The sequence below is a fragment of the Molossus molossus genome, unplaced genomic scaffold (assembly GCF_014108415.1).
Source record: "Molossus molossus isolate mMolMol1 unplaced genomic scaffold, mMolMol1.p scaffold_m16_p_22, whole genome shotgun sequence".
NCBI lineage: Eukaryota > Metazoa > Chordata > Mammalia > Chiroptera > Molossidae > Molossus > Molossus molossus.
The window spans coordinates 32,934,570-32,949,844 of NW_023425358.1; the positions used below are offsets into that span (position 1 = coordinate 32,934,570).

The 15,275-nt window shown below is 40.9% G+C and overlaps 1 protein-coding gene and 1 pseudogene across 2 annotated transcripts in view; one reads left to right on the plus strand and one right to left on the minus strand.

The window, feature by feature from the left end:
- TMEM116 (transmembrane protein 116) overlaps positions 1–15,275 on the plus strand; it is an 88,807-nt gene that overhangs the window by 58,333 nt on the left and 15,199 nt on the right. For both annotated transcript variants that reach the window (XM_036277071.1, XM_036277070.1), the window contains one exon: positions 8,861–8,965. In XM_036277071.1, coding sequence (XP_036132964.1) covers positions 8,927–8,965 — 39 coding nt within the window. In that variant the 5' untranslated portion in view covers positions 8,861–8,926. The remainder of the gene's footprint in view (positions 1–8,860; positions 8,966–15,275) is intronic.
- LOC118640473 lies at positions 2,889–3,043 on the minus strand (annotated as a pseudogene).

Below are 15,275 nucleotides of genomic sequence, written 5' to 3' on the forward strand. Positions count from 1 at the left end.
AAAATGGGCACAGGACCTAAATAGACACCTCTCCAAAAAGGACATACAAATAGCCAAGAGACATATGAAGAAATGCTCAACATCACTAATCATCAGAGAGCTGGAAATTAAAACAACAATGTGGTATCACCTCACACCTGTCAGAATGGCTGCTATCAACAAAGCATCAGACAACAAGGGTTGGCGAGGGTGTGGAGAAAAGGGGACTCTAGTACACTGCTGGTAGGAATGCAGACTGGTGCAGCCACTATGGAAAACCATATGGTGTTACCTCAAAAAATGAAAAATTGAATTGCCATTGACCCAGTGATCCCACTTCTGGGAATAAAACCTAAAAAGCCTGAAACACCAATCAGAAAGAATATATGTACCCCTATGTTCATAGCAGCACTATTTACAATAGCTAAGTTCTGGAAACAGCCCGTGTCCATCAGTAGATGAGTGGGTAAAAAAGCTATGGTACATATACACAATGAAGTACTATGCAGGTGTAAGAAAGAAAAATCTCTTATCCTTTGAGATGACATGGAGGGACCTGGAGAGTATTATCCTAAGCAAAACAAGCCAAGCAGAGAAAGACAAATATCACATGATCTCACTTATTTATGGAATATAATAAACATAGCAGTTAGAGGAACAGGGTAGACCCAGAGACATGGAAGTAGGGTACAGACTGACAACCCTCAGAAGAGGGAATGTGGGGGGGCGGGGCGAGGAAAGAGATAAATCACAGAAGTTATATGCATGTACGCATAACCGATGGACATGAACAACAAAGCTGGGGATGGGATGGGTAGGGGGATGGGGAGGAGGGTGTCAATGGGGGAAAAGGAGAAACATCTGTAATAAAAATAAATTAATAAAAAAAAAAGATTTCTCTTTGTCTTTAACCTCTTGCATTTTGATCATGATGTGTCTTGGTGTGGACTTATTTGGGTTCATCTTGTTTGGAACTCTCTGTGCTTCCTGGACTTGTATTTCTGTTTCCTTCACCAACTTAGGGAAGTTTTCTGTCATTATCTTTTCAAATAGGTTTTCAATTTTTTGCTTTCTCTTCTTCTGGCACTCTCATGATGCGAATGTTGGTATACTTGAAGTTGTTCCAGATGCTCCTTATACTATCCTAATTTTTTTGTATTCTTTTTTCTTTTTGGTGTTCTTATTGGATATTTTTTGCTTCCTAATATTCCAAATCAATGGTTTGCTTCTTGGCTTTACCTACTCTACTATTGATTCCCTGTAAACTATTTTTTATTTCAGTTAGTGCATCCTTTATTTCTGACTGGTCCTTTATTATGCTCTTGAGGTCCTCACTAAGTTCCTTGAAATTCTCATGAAGTTTATTGAGCCTCCTTATAAGCAGCGTTTTGAGGCTTCTGTCTTTAAAATCAGATGAGCAAGAAGAATTGGGGCTGCTGATCAGAGGGGACACTATGCCCTCTGCAGTCTGCCGACGATAATAAAGTGCTCCTTTACAATTTGTCTGTGCATCTATGATTTTCTTGCTGACACATTATAACACTATGTCTCCTAGGCTTCCTAGGGTGAGCAGTAGGTGTCCCGTAGGATCCAATGGTACAGCCTCCCCGGTCACCCAGCTGGGCCCTCGAGGTGCACCTCTCATGTGGACTTTACACCCTTCTGTTGTAATTTTGAATCTTGATTGCTGTTGGCACATCAATGGGAGGCTGATCAGCTGCAAGGACTGGCTGTGCCCACTAACCACCAACTTCTGACTACCTTGGATGATCACCTATGCAGGGGCCCACCACACAGAGCAAGACTTACTTCAGCAGGGCTCTGGTACCCACTGAGTCCATCCCTTGAGAGTGTCACTTGTGGAGGTGATTGGGTGGTGGTGCTTTGACATGGTCTGAAGCTGTCCACTGCGTGTGCTGGCTCTGGGGCAAGGTCAGCCACTGCCTGTGTTCTACCCAGGGTCACCGGGCATAACCTACAAAGCGATATGCTGATGGCTGCTTCTTTTGCTTGGCTTGGAGGTGTCCAGGCAAAGCCAAGTTGTGAACCAAATCTGGCCGCTTCTAGTGACAGGTCTGGGGCCACTTAGCAAGAGGTATGTGGCTTGCTGTGCCAGGTGCTGCTGGTTTGAGAGAATTTAGGAAAATCTGAAGCAGGAGCCAAAACAGGCCAATTCTGTGGTAAAGTCACTGGGAACAGCTTGGGTGGGTCTGAAAGTTGGATGGGGCAGGGCCTCAAGGAATCACCAGGGTGGGGAAAACAGTGTGAGCCAGGTTGTTGGAGTCCCAGATATGGTGGCCGTCTCCCAGCCTCTTGGGGGAAGGGCTCACCAAAGGAACAAAGGCCTCTGCCAGCACGTCTGTCTGCGAGAAAGCTGCCTCTTCAGCCCTTGCCCCAGTGCCAAAAAATTCAGTTCTTTCCACTATGTCTTTGGTGCCTTTCAAGCTGCCTCCCCTCTGCACTGGAGCCTAGAGGGTATGAGTCCTAGGAAGTCTGTGCGGGCCCTTTAAAAGGAATGGCCTGGGGCTCCAGCCACTTCAGCCAGAAGTTATGGGGACTTCTCTTCCTGGCACTGGAACCCTAAGCTAGGTGCCTGGTGTGAGATGGGGACCCCTCACTCCTCACGAAGAAGGAATATCATAGCCAAGGTAGGCCTCTTGATTTTTATCCACCACACATGGGTATGGGACCAGCCTGTACAGGCCTCCGCCCCTCCTAGTAGTCTGTATGGCTGCTTCTTTAATTTCATAGTTGTGGGACTTCCATTCAGCTCGATTTCAGGCAGTTCTGAAGGATGATTGTTCTGTAGTTTTGGTTTGTCCATTTTTAAAAGTCCTTTTTCTCTAAGTGTTTCATTTTAGATCCATCCTCTCTCTCTCTCTTTCTCTCTCTCTCTCTCTCTTTTCTTGGTGGGCGCCAGGACCAGTGATCACCAGCTGCCCACGTACCAAAAATTATGCTTCGGAAATCTCTTGATGTCGATTCCACACCTAAAACAATCAAGCTGCTTTTGTTTCTATTTTTATGTCTTCAAGTTTACCAATCTTTTGCAGTTACTCATTTTTCATATATTTTTATTTATATATTATATTTTTTATTTTTACAATTTTTATTTGGGTCTTTTTTATATCTTCCATTTCTCTACCTGTCATGCTCATGCTTTCCTCTACCTTCTTGGACATATGGAGTATATTTGTAATAGTTCCTTTAATATCTTTGCCTACCAATTTTTATTTATTTTATTTTTTATTTTTATTGTTGAATGTATTACAGATGTTCCTCATTTTTCCCCCAATGACCCCCTCCTACTCACTCCCGCCCTCCTCCTGTTTTTTCCCCCACTGTTAACTGTGTGCATTGGTTGTTCATTGCCATTTTGTTTGTTCATATATTTTATCTTTTTCTTCAAAAAGACCCTTCATCATTTCACATAATAACGGTTTGGTGGTGATGAATTCCTTTAGCTTTTTCTTGTCTGGGAAACTCTTTATATGGCCATCGATTCTAAATGACAGCTTTGCAGGATAAAGTAACCTTGGTTGTAGGTTCTTCTTTTCATCATTGTGAATATTTCTTGCAACTCCCTTCTGGCCTGCAAGGTTTCTTGTGAGAAATCAGCTGACAGTCTTATGGGAACTCCCTTGTAGGTAACTAACTGCTTTTCTCTTGCTGCTTTTAAGATTCTCTCTTTGTCTTGAACCTTTTGCATTTTGATGATGATGTGTCTTGGTTTGGGCCTCTTGGGGTTCATCTTGTTTGGGACTCTTTGTGCTTCCTGGACTTGTATGTCTGTTTCCTTCACCAAGTTAGGGACGTTTTCTGCCATTATTGTTTCAAATAGGTTTTCGATTTCTTGTTCTTTCTCTTCTCCTTCTGGCACGCCCAAGATGCGAAGTTGGCACACTTGAAGTTGTCCCAGAGGCTCCTTACACTATCCTCATTTTTTTTGGATTCTTTTTTGTTTTGCTGTTCTGATTGGGTGTTTTTTGCTTCCTTATATTCCAAATCGATGGTTTGCTTCTTGGCTTTACCTACTCTACTATTGAATCTGTGTAAATTATTCTTTATTTCAGTTAGTGCCTCCTTCACTTCTGACTGGTCCTTTTTTATGCTCTTGAGGCCCTCACTAAGTTCATTGAGCATCTTTATAAGCAGTATTTTGAACTCAGCATCTGTTAGGTTGCTTATCTCCATTTCGCTTCGTTCTTTTCCTGGAGATTTTTTCTGTTTTTTCATTTGGAACCAGTTTCTTTGTCTCCTCATTTTGGCTACCTCCCTGTGTTTATTTCTATGTATTACTTAACGGGAGGTATGGGGCTAGCTGAGACCAGATGCTGCTTGTTTGAAAGAATTTAGGACAACCTGAAGCAGGATCCAAGACAGGCCAATCCTATGGTTAAGCAACTGGCAACAGCTTGGGTGGGCCTGAAAGCTGGGTGGGGCAGGGCCTCAGGGAATCACCAGGGCGGGGCAACCAGTGTGAGCCAGGTTGCTGGAGTCTCAGATATGGCAGCTGTCTGCTGCCCCAGGGAAGGTCTCACCAAGGGAACAAAGGCCTCTGACAGCATGTTTGTCCTGGATAAAGCCTCCTCTCCAGCCCTCGCTCCAATGCCAAACAGCTCAGTTCTCCCCTGTATGTCTCTGGCGCCCCTTGAGCTGCCTCCCCTCCAAGCTAAGAGGGAGTCAGTCTGATAAGTCCATGCGCGGGCCCTTTAAGAGGAGCTGCCTGGGGTTCCAGCCGCCTCAGCCTCCCTGAGCCTCAGTTCCTGCTGGTTTTTCCAGCCAGAAGTTATGGGGACTTCTCCTCCTGGCACTGGAACCCTGAGCGGGGCACCTGGTGTGGGACGGGGACCACTTCAACCTCAGGGAGGACCTTCCCAGCCAAGGTATCCTCCTGATTTTTATCCATGTGGGACCAGCCCGTCTGCCTCCGCCCCTCCTACCAGTCTTGATGTGGCTGCTTCCTTAATTCCATAGTTGTAGAACTTCCATTCAGCTTGATTTCAAGCAGTTTTGAGTGATGGTTGTTCTGTAGTTCAGCTGCAATTTTTTGTGGTTGTGGGAAGACGCAATACTGCGTTTACCTATGCTGCCATCTTGACCTGAAGTCTCCCTACCAATTTTTATAATCTCTGATTTCATTTCTACTGATTAATTTTTCTCTTGGGCAAAGACATCTTTCCTCTGACACATGGGAACGGGAGATATATATGTAATAAAATAAAATAAAATAATAGCTTCCAATGGGAAATATTTTTATTTATTTTTAATAAAAGGCTTTAAAAAAAAAAAAAAAAGCCCTGATCGGATTGGCTCAGCAGTTATAGCATCGGCCCGCGGACCAATGAGTCATGGAGTCGATTCCCGTCACAGGCACGTACCTTGGTTGCAGTTTGTTCCAGCCCTGGTCAGGGTCGTGCAGGAGGCACAATATGTCTCTTTTATTGATTGTTTCTCCCTCCCTCCCTCCCACTCTATCTGAAGATAAATAGAAAAATATCCCCAGGTGAGGATTAAAAAAAACAATTTTTCTCTTGGTTATGGGTCATATTTTTCTAGGGTTTTTTTGCATGATGTAATGTTTTATTAGATGCCAGACATTGTAGATTTTACATTTTTGGGTATTAGATTTCTTTTTTAGTGTGCTTTGTTTTTTTGTTTTAGTGGTATGTGTCCCTAGCGGGAACCAAACCCAGGATTCTCTGGTCTGCAGGTCGACGCTCAACCGCTGAGCCAAACTGGCCAGGGCTATATTTCTCTCTATATATATGTATGTGTGTGTGTGTGTGTGTATTTTAATGTGAGGGTTTTGTTTTGGGTGTAGTTAACTCAATCTGTTTGATTGCTTATTTTTCAAAGCCTTGCTTTTAAGCGTTGATTAAGACAGTCTTTCATATACAACTAACTTGGTCCCATTAGTGAGGCAATACTCTTATTATTCTACAGCAGTGATTTTCAAACTTTCATCTCATGGCACACATTAACTACTAAAATTTTGTGGCACACCAAAAAATATATTTTTTTCCTGATATGACAAAAATAGGTATAATTTTTATCGATTTACAAAAAAAAATAATAGTAATTATCTACCCTCTTTGCTCCAAAGTGACATTTTAAAAATATCAAGTGCCTATACTTGTATATAAGCATATCTGGTACCAAGAATTAACCAGTTGGATGCAACTTTATTATGTGATATGACCAATAATATGCAACTCTATTAATAATAATTATATGTTTATGGTTTAAGACAGAGCATTCACATCCAACAACTATTGTGTTGGCTGTTGTCATTTTTTTATTTGACAATCTAAGGGAAACCGGTTAGTGCCTCTGACTAAATAGTTAGGTATTGCATGTTTTGAAAATTCTTGTAGCACACCAGTTGAAATTGCTGTTTGACAGAACTGTCATTCCTGCATATGTATTAGGAAGTTTTCCCACTCTAGCCAATGGGAACACACTGTTCTTTGGGGATTCCATGGAGATTGTTCTATCTACTTCTTTCTGGTGGTTCTTTTTCTGATTTTTCTGGTTTTCTCTTCCACATGCATAGATCAATACTTAAAGACTTGAGGGTTACCTCTGCAAATCTTCAGAGCACTATATTTCTTTGTGGCTCCCTCTTCTCTGATAATCTGCTTCACAAAGTTTAGCTGCCTTGGCCTCCCCAAACTTTGAACTGTCTTCCCAACTTGCCAGGGCAGCCTGTCTCTGTTTGGATTCTCTTTCACAGCATTCACTTTTTTAGCTAGTTGGCTAGGGCACTTGATGGGCTCAATTTGTTTTTATTTTTTGAGGCTTTTCTACACTAATTGTTTTCCAATGCTTGGAAACTGGATATTTTTGTATATTTTGTCCAAGTTTTAGTTTTTGTAATTGTTTTTTTTTTTTTGTATCCTCACCCAAGGGCATTTTTCCATTTTTTGTTCAGGTAGAGTGGGAGGAAGAGAGAGGAACAGAGAGAGAGAGAGAAACATCGATGTGAAAGGAACACATCGAGTGGCTGCCACCTGCACAACCGACCAGGGCCGGGGACAAACCGCAACCGAGGTACGCGCCCTTAGCGGGAACCGAACCCGGGTCTCTCCGGACCGCAGGCCGACGCTCCAACCGCTGAGCCAAACCAGCCAGGGCCAAGTTTTAGTTTTTAAGGCTGAAGAGCAAATCTATTGTTATTTCATCTAAGACGGAAGTAGAAATTTCTTCCCTTGGATTTTGTCTTACTGGTTTCTTGCTGTCTTGTCAGTTCTTTGATGCTTTCAACTAAAGAGCATAGAAAGTCAACAAAACAAAAAATGTTTGAAGAAATAATAACCAAAATTTCTTCAAATTTGATGAAAATATACACCATCATATACAAGAAGCTTAACAAAACAAAGCATAAGAAGCATGCAGAAAACCACTGTGCTGTACATCTGATACTAATATAATATTGAATATCAACTATAGTTGAAAAACTAAAATAAATTTAAAAGTAAAAATAAAAACAATTACATTTTATTATAAGTCAAAAAAAGAAACAAGCAGAAAACACACCGAGGCACATCATAAGCTAATTACTAAAACCCAGTGATAAACAGAAAGAAAGCACCAATAAATAGCATCTAGCATATTTAGTTCTTTTGAATGGAAAAGTTGGTTTAAATAGCTTAGGCTATCATTATTAGAACTGGAAATCCTTCTATGTCTTGGCCACTGTGACTATTGCTGCATTGAACATAGGGGTGCATGTGTCTTTGTGAATAAATGTTCTAAAATTTTTCGGGTAAGATACCTAGAAGAGGGGTTACTGGGTCATGTGGTAACTCTGTTCTTAATTTTTTTGAGGAACCTCCTACTGTTTTCCATAGTGATTGTACTAGTTCTTTTCCCACCAGCAGTGAATGAAGGTTTCTTTTTCTCCACAACCTCTCCAACACTTGTTATTACTTATCTTGTTGATAAAATAACAGGTGTGAGGTGGTATCTCGTTGTAGTTTTGATTTGCAGTTCCCTAATAACTAGTGAAGTTGAGTATCTTTTCATATATCTGTTGGCCATTTGAATGTCTCCTTGCAAGAAGTGTCTCTTCAGGTCTTCTGCCCATTTAAAACTGAAAGCAACAAATGAACAAAGAAGAACAAGCAAACAAAAACTCATAGACACAGACAACAGTATGGTGATTACCAGAGGGAAGGGGGCTGGGGGTAGTAAATGGTAAAATGGGTCAAATATGTGGTGACAAAAGATGACCTGACTTTGGGTGGTGGGTACACAATGCAGTATACGGATCGTGTATCATAGAGATGTCCTCTTGAAACCTATATAATCTTATTAATCAATGTCACCCCAATAAATGTAATAAAAAGTTGAAATTCTTATGGAATTTTTAATTAAAAAATAAAATAGAAAAAGATGGATACCTTTTCTTTTAATTGTCAGTATTACAGATGTCCCCCATTTTCCCCTACTTTGCCCACATCCATCCAGCCCCCGCTTCACCCCAGGCCTTCCTCACACTATTATTTGTGTCCATGGGCTATGCATATTTGCATATATGTTCTTCGGTTAATCTCCGTTTCCTCCATACCCCTCCCCTCTGAAATCTGTCATTTGGTTCCATGCCTCTGGACCTATTTGTTCATAAAAGTGGAACAGTTAGGTGAGAGGAGTTGGATAATATTGTTGTTTCTCTGAATAGTCAAAAGGATAAAATAAGGAAACTGGGACGTGTTTTAAGTAGGCCTGGGTAGATTTCCCATGTTTTTATATGGTATGGAAGCTAGATGGTAAGTTACTAATAGAACAGTATATAGGATTCCTATGTAGAAAATAATGGAATAAATAGAAGAAAGTCAGAGTTGGACAGTTATGATGGGTCATTTTAATTTTTACCTAGATATGCTACATTTCCTCATTTTTCTACACCGTCAATTACATCTGGTATCTGTACAAAGAGCTAAGGATGAAACACACCCAGAGTGGACAGAGCACATTTTCCCTGGTAAGTTTTATTCAGAGTTAATAGTTAAGAATAGTATGCTAAAACAAACCCATATATCCTTGATAAACAGTGTAAGCACTCAGCACTGGCTAGGTGAATTCATGGAGGTCAGTAAAAGAAAAACCATGTTCTCACTAAGTTTCTATTCTGCTGACATGATTTCCACTTATCTCATACTACCAAAGGGAAAAAAAGATTTGTTTAGAAGAAACATTATGTACAGTACTGCCATTCCTGCCTGGTTCTATTCAGTAAGAGAAATAATCTTTCTTGGCTCTATGCCAATCTATCGTTGCTAAAGAAAAAGACCTTGCAGTTGAATGAACGTCACTGTGTTGACTTGGTGACATTATTTCAGTGATGTCACTACCTTCTTCTTACTTCTTTATTCTCATCTGCCATCGTCAGACCTGTGACCTCACAATAAGGGAGAGGTCACTACAAGTGGTTTCTCTCGACTTTTAATTGGTTGTCTCCCCCAATTGTATTAGTATTTTTATGTGTACAGTTCCATAATGTGAAACTTAAGTAGACTAAAATTCAAATGAACATTTCTCAGTCCAAGTTCTTGTGAAGGATGAAGTGTTTTTGATTCAGTAGTGTTGTGAGTGGAGCTATAAATTAGATGTTTACCTACGAAATTAGATCCTGCAGTCATTCTGAAATAAAGGTGTTACAACTCTTAAAAAAAAAAAAGAAAAAGACCTTGGTGAAGAGTCAGGGAAAATGCTGTCTGGTAAACTGGGTATTAGAAAAGGAAAGTGTTCTGCTGTGTTATATTTCTTCAGTCTGTGTGGGTAACAGATACTGGTTTGCAGGAGGGCAGAAGAATTAATGTTTAGTAATTAGAAAACATTACCCCAGGGAGCAGTTGTTTTTCCTTCTTTGGTTCAGAGTTTTGAGCACTGTCTAGCATTATAATTATGCAAGAAAAGAGAATACTAAGTCAGTACATCTGAATTCTTTGTGTGTGTACATGCGTATTTTATATATCATATAATTCACCTATTTTAAGTATACAGTTCAGTGGTTTTTAAAGTAAACTTATCAACTTCCGGTCAAGATGGCAGCGTAGTTAAACACAGTATCGTGTCCTCCCACAACCACAACCACAACCACAACCACATCAACTAAACTACAGAACAACCATCACTCTAAACTGCTTGAAATCAAGCTGAATGGAAGTCCTACAACTACGGAATTAAAGAAGCAGCCACATCAAGACTGGTAGGAGGGGCGGAGGCAGACGGGCTGGTCCCACATGGATAAAAATCAGGAGGATACCTTGGCTGGGAAGGTCCTCCCTGAGGTTGAAGTGGTCCCCGTCCCACACCAGGTGCCCCGCTCAGGGTTCCAGTGCCAGGAGGAGAAGTCCCCATAACTTCTGGCTGGAAAAACCAGCAGGAACTGAGGCTCAGGGAGGCTGAGGCGGCTGGAACCCCAGGCAGCTCCTCTTAAAGGGCCCGTGCATGGACTTATCAGATTGACTCCCTCTTAGCTTGGAGGGGAGGCAGCTCAAGGGGCGCCAGAGACATACAGGGGAGAACTGAGCTGTTTGGCATTGGAGCGAGGGCTGGAGAGGAGGCTTTATCCAGGACAAACATGCTGTCAGAGGCCTTTGTTCCCTTGGTGAGACCTTCCCTGGGGCAGCAGACAGCTGCCATATCTGAGACTCCAGCAACCTGGCTCACACTGGTTGCCCCGCCCTGGTGATTCCCTGAGGCCCTGCCCCACCCAGCTTTCAGGCCCACCCAAGCTGTTGCCAGTTGCTTAACCATAGGATTGGCCTGTCTTGGATCCTGCTTCAGGTTGTCCTAAATTCTTTCAAACAAGCAGCATCTGGTCTCAGCTAGCCCCATACCTCCCGTTAAGTAATACATAGAAATAAACACAGGGAGGAAGCCAAAATGAGGAGACAAAGAAACAGGTTCCAAATGAAAGAACAGAAAAAAATCTCCAGGAAAAGAACGAAGCGAAATGGAGATAAGCAACCTAACAGATGCTGAGTTCAAAATACTGCTTATAAAGATGCTCAATGAACTTAGTGAGGGCCTCAAGAGCATAAAAAAGGACCAGTCAGAAGTGAAGGAGGCACTAACTGAAATAAAGAATAATATACACAGATTCAATAGTAGAGTAGGTAAAGCCAAGAAGCAAACCATCGATTTGGAATATAAGGAAGCAAAAAACACCCAATCAGAACAGCAAAACAAAAAAAGAATCCAAAAAAAATGAGGATAGTGTAAGGAGCCTCTGGGACAACTTCAAGTGTGCCAACTTCGCATCTTGGGCGTGCCAGAAGGAGAAGAGAAAGAACAAGAAATCGAAAACCTATTTGAAACAATAATGGCAGAAAACGTCCCTAACTTGGTGAAGGAAACAGACATACAAGTCCAGGAAGCACAAAGAGTCCCAAACAAGATGAACCCCAAGAGGCCCAAACCAAGACACATCATCATCAAAATGCAAAAGGTTCAAGACAAAGAGAGAATCTTAAAAGCAGCAAGAGAAAAGCAGTTAGTTACCTACAAGGGAGTTCCCATAAGACTGTCAGCTGATTTCTCACAAGAAACTTTGCAGGCCTGAAGGGAGTTGCAAGAAATATTCACAATGATGAAAAGAAGAACCTACAACCAAGGTTACTTTATCCTGCAAAGCTGTCATTTAGAATCGATGGCCATATAAAGAGTTTCCCAGACAAGAAAAAGCTAAAGGAATTCATCACCACCAAACCGTTATTATGTGAAATGATGAAGGGTCTTTTTGAAGAAAAAGATAAAATATATGAACAAACAAAATGGCAATGAACACATAGCTATCGATCATGGAATCTACAAACGGAATGAACAGGCAGAACAGAAACATTCTCATAGATACAGAGAACATGTTGTTAGTTGCCAGATGAAAGGGGGGTTGGGGGAATGGGTGAAAAAGGTTAAGGGATTAAAAAGAACAAATTGGTTGCTAGTCTGACAAACCTCAAAGGGAAGGGGTTTGGGGGGTGGGAAGAAATAAACCAAAGAACTTATATGCATATATGCATAACCAATGGACACAGACAACAGTGTGGGAAAAGGCAGGAGGAGGGCAGGAGTGGGTAGGAGGAGATCAATGGGGGAAAAATGAGGAACATCTGTAATACATTCAACAATAAAGATAGATAGATAGATAGATAGATAGAAGATAGAAAGAAAGAAAGAAAGAAAAGAAAGAAAGAAAGAAAGAAAGAAAGAAAGAAAGAAAGAAAGAGAAAGAAAGAAAGAAAGAACTTATCAGGTTGTACAGTCATCATCATTATAAAACAGTTTCAGAATGTTTTCTCCCCTCGCCCCCCAAGAAAATCTTTCATGCTTATTTACTGTTAATCCCTTTCTCTACCTTTTCACTAGGTAACCACTAATCTACTTTCTGTTGCTATAGATTTTCCTTTTCTGGACATTTTATATAGATGGAGTCATATAATATATAATTTCTTGTGCAATTTATTTCACTTAGCATAGTGCTTTTGAAGTTATCCATTATAGCATTGTATAATTTCTTTTTGTTGCTGAATAGTATTCCATTGTATAGTACACTTTGTTTCTTATTTCTGACTCTTTCGGTATATCACTCAGTGATTATGGCAAAAGACATTTTTATGTTACAATTTTCATTTATTTAAATGTCTTCATATGTTTTAATATTACTATACATATTTTACTAAATATTCCAGTCTTCTTATTTCTGCAGAATCCATTGTTGTGTATTTTTGAAGGGGATTTATGTATATATAAAATTGATTTTTAGAGAGAGAGGGAGATGGAGAGGGAAAGAGAAACATCAGTGTAAGAGTGTAACATCAATCAGCTGCCTCCTGCATGCCCCCTACCAACGATTGAGCCCACAACACAGCAGGTGTTCTGACTGGGAATTGAACTTGTGACCTTTTGGTGTACTGGATGATGCCCAACTAACTGAGCTTCACTGGCTTGGGCTGAAGGGGATTTTTTTCTTAAGGGCACTGTGGTGTAAATAAATCTGGAAATCCTCCCAATATACCTTTCTCTAGAGCCTACAGATCAGTTCTAGGATAAGTGAAAGTGGTACCCTGTCATGCACATGATGAAACTTAATAAATATTTCTTGAATGAATAAATGGTACTATAGCATCATGAAAAGAGTATTTGAAGGTGAATCAGGAGATGTCTTTTAGACCCAGTTCTGTTATTGATCTCCTCTGTGACCTTGGGCACATCATCTCCCTTTCATGAGTCTCTGTTTTCCATCATAAAATGATATGTTGGTCTTTGTGATCTTTAATGTCTCTTTCAGATCTAAAATGCTATGATACTCTTAAATCCTAATCTGATTGACTTCAAAAGATACTCTTTTCTTAAGAGAATTGCTTTCCTAGCCTTGTTCTAGATACACACTGCTGGAGAGGGCAGAGGCATAGAATGCTTTTAAAACTTTTTTTCTATTTTGCCATAAGGAGAAAAAGCAATAGGGAAATCATTGGGGGAAAAAATAACCTGGAGAGAACCCTCATGCTGCATCCTGGACAAGATATTGTGGTCTGTACAAGCAATCAATAGAAATTTTTGTAGTAAGCTAATATTTTATGTGTTGTCCAGTTCAGTAGCCACTAGCCATATGCAGCTATTGAGCACTTTAAATGTGGCTGATGTGAAGATTCCAAAATGGCAGCAGAGTGAATGGAAGCTACACAGACCACCTCCCAGGACCAAACTGGAATTACAACTAAAATAAGACAAATCGTCATGAGAAAGCAACAGAAAGGCAGTTGGAGAGGACCATATAACCAGGGACAGGAAAAAAGGACACTGAATCTAGCCTGGTAGTTACTGTGGAGGCGTGAGAGGGAAGGCTGGAAGCCCATGGACAGCAGCATTGTAGCTGTGAGCAGCTCTCTTGGAGTTAAAATCCCAAGCCGGTTCCACAGCACAGAGGGCCAGGACACAGCATTAAATTAGCTACAGCCACTCACCTTGGGCTCCAGCAGAGAGAGGGCAGACTGGACTGGAACTCTGTGTGGACCAGGATTTGGAGGGCGCTCAGAGTTTTTGCTGAGTCGTGGCTTCACAGGACAGTGGCCATCTTGCTCCTTCCTGGAGCTCTGGGGAGAAGGAGCAGCCCCTCTCACAAAAATTTAACCCCACCCAGCTGAGCCAGAGAAATGCAAATTAACAGCCAGCATCTGCCCCACCCTCTGGAAATCCTTTTACTCTGAACACCTGAGGGAGTTTTTCATTCAACTGAGGGGGGCTACAACCCAAGGTTTATCGAGTAATTGAGACTAATAGCCTCCAGGCAAAAAGCTAGAAAATAACTGAACCTTTCCTGGGCATGGAAATCTACCCAGAAAAATAAAACTTGACAGTGGCGTTTAATGTGGGCCCTCCCACATTCATCCAAACCCAGTAGAGGAAGCCACAAACAGCAGAACACCAACACCCACAGAAAAAATTTGGCATGCTCCAAAACCCACTGAGATAGCCAAAATGTTGAAACAAAGAAACAAATCCTAAATGAAAGAACTAGAGAACTCTACTGAAGATGAGATAAATGAAATGCAGTTAAGCAAGTTATCAGAGGTAGAGTTCAGAGCCATGATAATGAGGAAGCACAACAGCATGAGTAAAGAGCTCAACAGCATGAGTAAAGATATAGAAACATTGGCTGGTTTGGCTCGGCAGTTGGAGCATCAGCCTGTGGACCAGAGAGTCCTGGGTTCAGTTTCCGCTATGGGCATGTACCAAAAAAAAAAAAAAAAAGATATAGAAACATTGTAAACCAACCAAGTGGAAATGAAGAATGACATAGCAGAAATAAAGAACATATTGGAAGGAATAACCAGCAGAGTAGAGCAAGCTGAGGACCAGATCAGTGAATTAGAAGACAGGTTAGAAAAAAATGAACCAATCAGAAACAAAAAGGAAAAAAAAAACAATTAAAAAACAAGAAGACAAGAGCATAGAGTGGAGTCAAGACAGTCTCTTCAATAAATGGTGTTGGGAAAATTGGACAGCTACTTGCAAAAAAAAAAAATGAAGCTAAACCACCAACTTACACCATACAAGAATAAACTCAAGATGGACAAAAGACTTAAATGTAACTCGTGAATCCATAAAAATTCTAGAAGAAAATGCAGGCAAAAAAATCTCAGACATCATATGCAGCAGAATTTTCACCGATACAACACCTAAGGCAAGAGAAACAAAGGAAAAAATGAACACATGGGACTGCATCAAAATAAAAAACTTCTGCACAGCAAAAGAAACAACCATCAAAATGGAAAGGGATTCCACTA